The 3,586-nt window shown below is 39.2% G+C and overlaps 1 protein-coding gene across 1 annotated transcript in view; it reads right to left on the bottom strand.

Moving 5' to 3' along the window:
• Positions 1–2,542: 2,542 nt before the first annotated feature.
• The window catches only part of tyw1 (tRNA-yW synthesizing protein 1 homolog (S. cerevisiae)), a 59,926-nt gene continuing 58,882 nt past the window's right edge, over positions 2,543–3,586 (bottom strand). Inside the window, exon 16 of the mRNA XM_015032807.1 lies at positions 2,543–3,204. Within this exon, the coding sequence (XP_014888293.1) occupies positions 2,983–3,204 (222 nt within the window). The 3' untranslated portion in view covers positions 2,543–2,982. The remainder of the gene's footprint in view (positions 3,205–3,586) is intronic.

Genomic DNA, 3,586 nt, shown 5'->3' with positions numbered 1-3,586 from the left:
TTGGGAGCTTCTTTATTAAAATCAGCCATGACTGAGTCATCTCAGTATGATCATATTTAGTGTTGATTTTTAATAAAACTATAAAAATACATACATTTTAGTTTGCACCACGCCCAAAAGGACTTAAACGTGAAGCTGAATCATCAGTTTTTCTCTATGAAAGTTATTATCTGAGCCATGTTGCACAGTTTCGCCACCTAAACTCATCTGTTTCCTGAATCTTGTGGCGGCCGTTAAGATGTCCTCTTCCTCTGATGATGCTCATGATGTTGCACCTATATTTGGACGTCCATTTCTCCGCCAAGCTCTCCTCTCACAGACGCTGACAGTACGCTCAGTTTCCTCTGAACCACCAAATGTGAGGCATCTGTGTTCTCTGACTGCTAATGTGTTCGGTGTGACCGAGAGCAAAAGATCGGAGCGACACATTTCTGGAGGGCGAGGAAAAAATAAATCTCCCAGAAGCTCGCAGAGGAATTTATTATTTACAACAGTCACTCCTGGATTTCCACTTTTAGCAACACATTATACGTCTTTGTTTACAAATATCATAACTGCAGCAGCGTTTCCGTCCATTAGTTGGAATCAAACCTCCGGTGTGAAGCAACTAATAAAAATGTTTTCATTCAACTGCTGCAGTTTAAATTCACCGATTTTGACTTTTTATCTCCAACAGCAAAATAAAATAATTGTTCATTGATTCAGTAATTCACACTCAAATGTTTTTTTTTTTAATAGTGCTATATAAAGTGAGAAAAATAAACATTTAATAAACCAACAATATTTTTCCCACTTAAAAATGGAGAAATTTTCATCGTGAGAGAATCTAAAACAAACACCCAGAGAATCAAACTGTGTAGTTTTAATTTGTATTTTGTTGCAGCAAACCCAACTTCATTCAAACAAACATGTCTGGATTTTTTGAGTCGGATCAAGACGCAGTGGGCAGACCTTTTCTTTGTAGGCCATTTTGACTGACAGCGTCAAAAAAATCTATTTTCACCCATCACTTTTAAAATCATAATGATAAATCCAACAAAACTGTATTTTCAATTGGTTTCATTGAGATTAAACTGGGCAATTTCAGTCATTACAAATCAAACTGTAAAACTGGAAACCTTCAAAGTTTTTAATGGGGGGAAACGGAGGCAGGAATCTGAGGAACAGACCGCATGAGCCTGAGGAGACGCAGAGATCCAGGACACAGCAGGCAATTAGCACACATCTCCCCTAATCTCCCTGCTGCAGTTTAACACTCATTTCAGAGGCTGCATTTTTTATGATTCATCGGATCGCTTTGTGGTTTACCAGTCAGCCGTCAGGTTTCCGCGCAGAAACAAAGCGTCAGCCTGCGAGGCGACGTCGTTTGGTTAATTAAGTCACTTTGCTTGAAGAAAGGGTTTGTAAATGAGCGGGTCAAGGTCATTCCCTCACAGCTCCGCAGCTTTCCAGCAAAATAAAACTTTACTGCAGCCTGAATGGGTTTGGATGTCAGCAGTGAGGCTGATGCAAATCAAACAAATGAGCGTGAAAATGCTCTAATGAACTCCAGCAAAGCAGAAAGTCTTACTTACTTGCTGATGCTGACTTGCTGAAGGTGAGATCAGGAAAACAAAGAAGCGTTAAATTAACAGTCTCTGCACAAGACTCTCTACTTAGGAGTCAAATGAAAGATAATTTTATAATTTCAGTTTTAACTATATTAAAATATGCAATAAAAAAAAGTCCAGGTTTGTTTGGGAAGGTCTGAATACATAATCGGACTCTGATGTTGACCAAGAAAATGAACTCTGGTTCGGTTTGAAAGCATATAAACATCAAGCAGGCAGGAGACTCCAAAAGCAGGAAGTGAACTGCAGCGCAGGGCATTCTGGGTAAATACAACCAAAACAAACACATGGGGTTAGCGCTAGCGGGAGAAATGGCTCATATCAACAACAAAACAAAAATCCCAGAATCGATAAAACCTGATACTACTCCATTATGGTTCACATTTCATGATTGCAGAAACTGCGCTCAGTGTCTTCTTCAGAGGTTCTTGGTACAGCGCCCCCCACAGGTGAGGAGGAGAACCTGTTTTTCAGTTAAACTGCAAAAAACAAAATCTTACCAAGTAAGTTTGGTCTAGTTTCTAGTGCAAATATCTCAGCACATTTGAAATAAGACAAACCAACTTAAAAGTAACTTTTACAGTCAATAATTCCTTAATACCGATGAACAAGTACGTCATCGATTGGCAGATAAAGTAACTTAAAACATGGGAAAAGTGTCTTGCTATAAGTGAAAGCACCAATCAGGCATAAAAATACACAAAAACCTGCCAAGTATTTTTGGTCTAGTTTCTAGTACACTTGAAATAAGACCAAACTAATTTAACTAACGTAACTTTTTAGCAAGATATTGAAGCTTGTTTTAAGTGAATATTGATGAAGAAGCTCTTACTCCACTAGCAGATCATTTTACTTGATATCTCCCCATGTTATAAGTTAATTTATCTGACAGTGGAACTGATACTTCGTTTTAAAAAGCCATTGAGATTTTAAAAGTTTTTCACATTTTTATTTCAAACCCATTTATTGTAAATATTTTGACAGCCGTTGACTGGGAAATAAAAACTCTGACACCAGAGGGATGCTTTGAAAAATCCTGACCCTGAGTTGAAAAAACAAAAAAACTATGAAACTTTTAAACTGAAATTAGGGATAAGAAAAAAGTACAAGCAGAAAGGAAGAGCAAGAGGAACTGGAACATTTTTTTTTCTAAAGGAGGACAATCCGGTTTAACAACGAGAAATTAAGGAGATTAAAAACTGAGCCATCTATGTACATCCATTAAAAAAAGAAACAATAAAAGGTATTTTTCTGTTCATCCAGCTGCGATGCAAATACATTTAAAGATCCAAACAAAGCCAGAGGGAAAAGCCGAACAATAAAGCCGATATTCATTTTTACTGTTTCTTTAAATTCATTCTCATCTTCAGAATCAGCACCCAGAGATATCTTTGGTTTTGTTGCGCCGCTGGAAGCGCGTGTCGGCCGGGTCGAACCCTTGTTCGTTTGACCCAAACAAAGCCCAGCTGGGGGTCTTGGCGGTGTAGTCCAAGGCTGAGAAGGTCTGCTGTCCGCCGCTGTCTTCGTGAGCCTGGACCAGATCCTGGAAACGGTCGTAGTCGATCCAAGTCCACCACTCGCCGTTCACCTTGAACTGGAAGAAAAAGGACATTTAAAGGGGCATTTATACACTTTTTATATCCAGGCACTACCACTACTACTGCGGAGACTACACTGTAAAAACATGAAATCTTACCAAGTACTTTTGGTCTAGTTTATAGTGCAAATTTACTAGAACACGTAAAATAAGACTAACTTGAAAGTAGCTTTTTTTGGGTTTCTGTCTCTAAGAAACTCCACCTTCAGGAAGACTCCTCTGTTGACCCTTCAACAACATTTTTACCAGCGTTGCTCTGAGAAGTAGCTCCTGTAATGAGCTCAGCAGCTCCACCAGGTGTTTGCTAACTGCTGCTGGCTAGTCTGAAGGGGCAGAGAGCGAGGCAGAGGCTCGGTAGCAAGAAACTGCAGCTCAGAGG

The sequence above is a fragment of the Poecilia latipinna genome, unplaced genomic scaffold, assembly GCF_001443285.1.
Source record: "Poecilia latipinna isolate Pla-1442-1.1 unplaced genomic scaffold, P_latipinna-1.0 Scaffold15, whole genome shotgun sequence".
NCBI classification, from domain to species: domain Eukaryota; kingdom Metazoa; phylum Chordata; class Actinopteri; order Cyprinodontiformes; family Poeciliidae; genus Poecilia; species Poecilia latipinna.
This window is presented reverse-complemented; position numbering and strand designations above follow the sequence as displayed.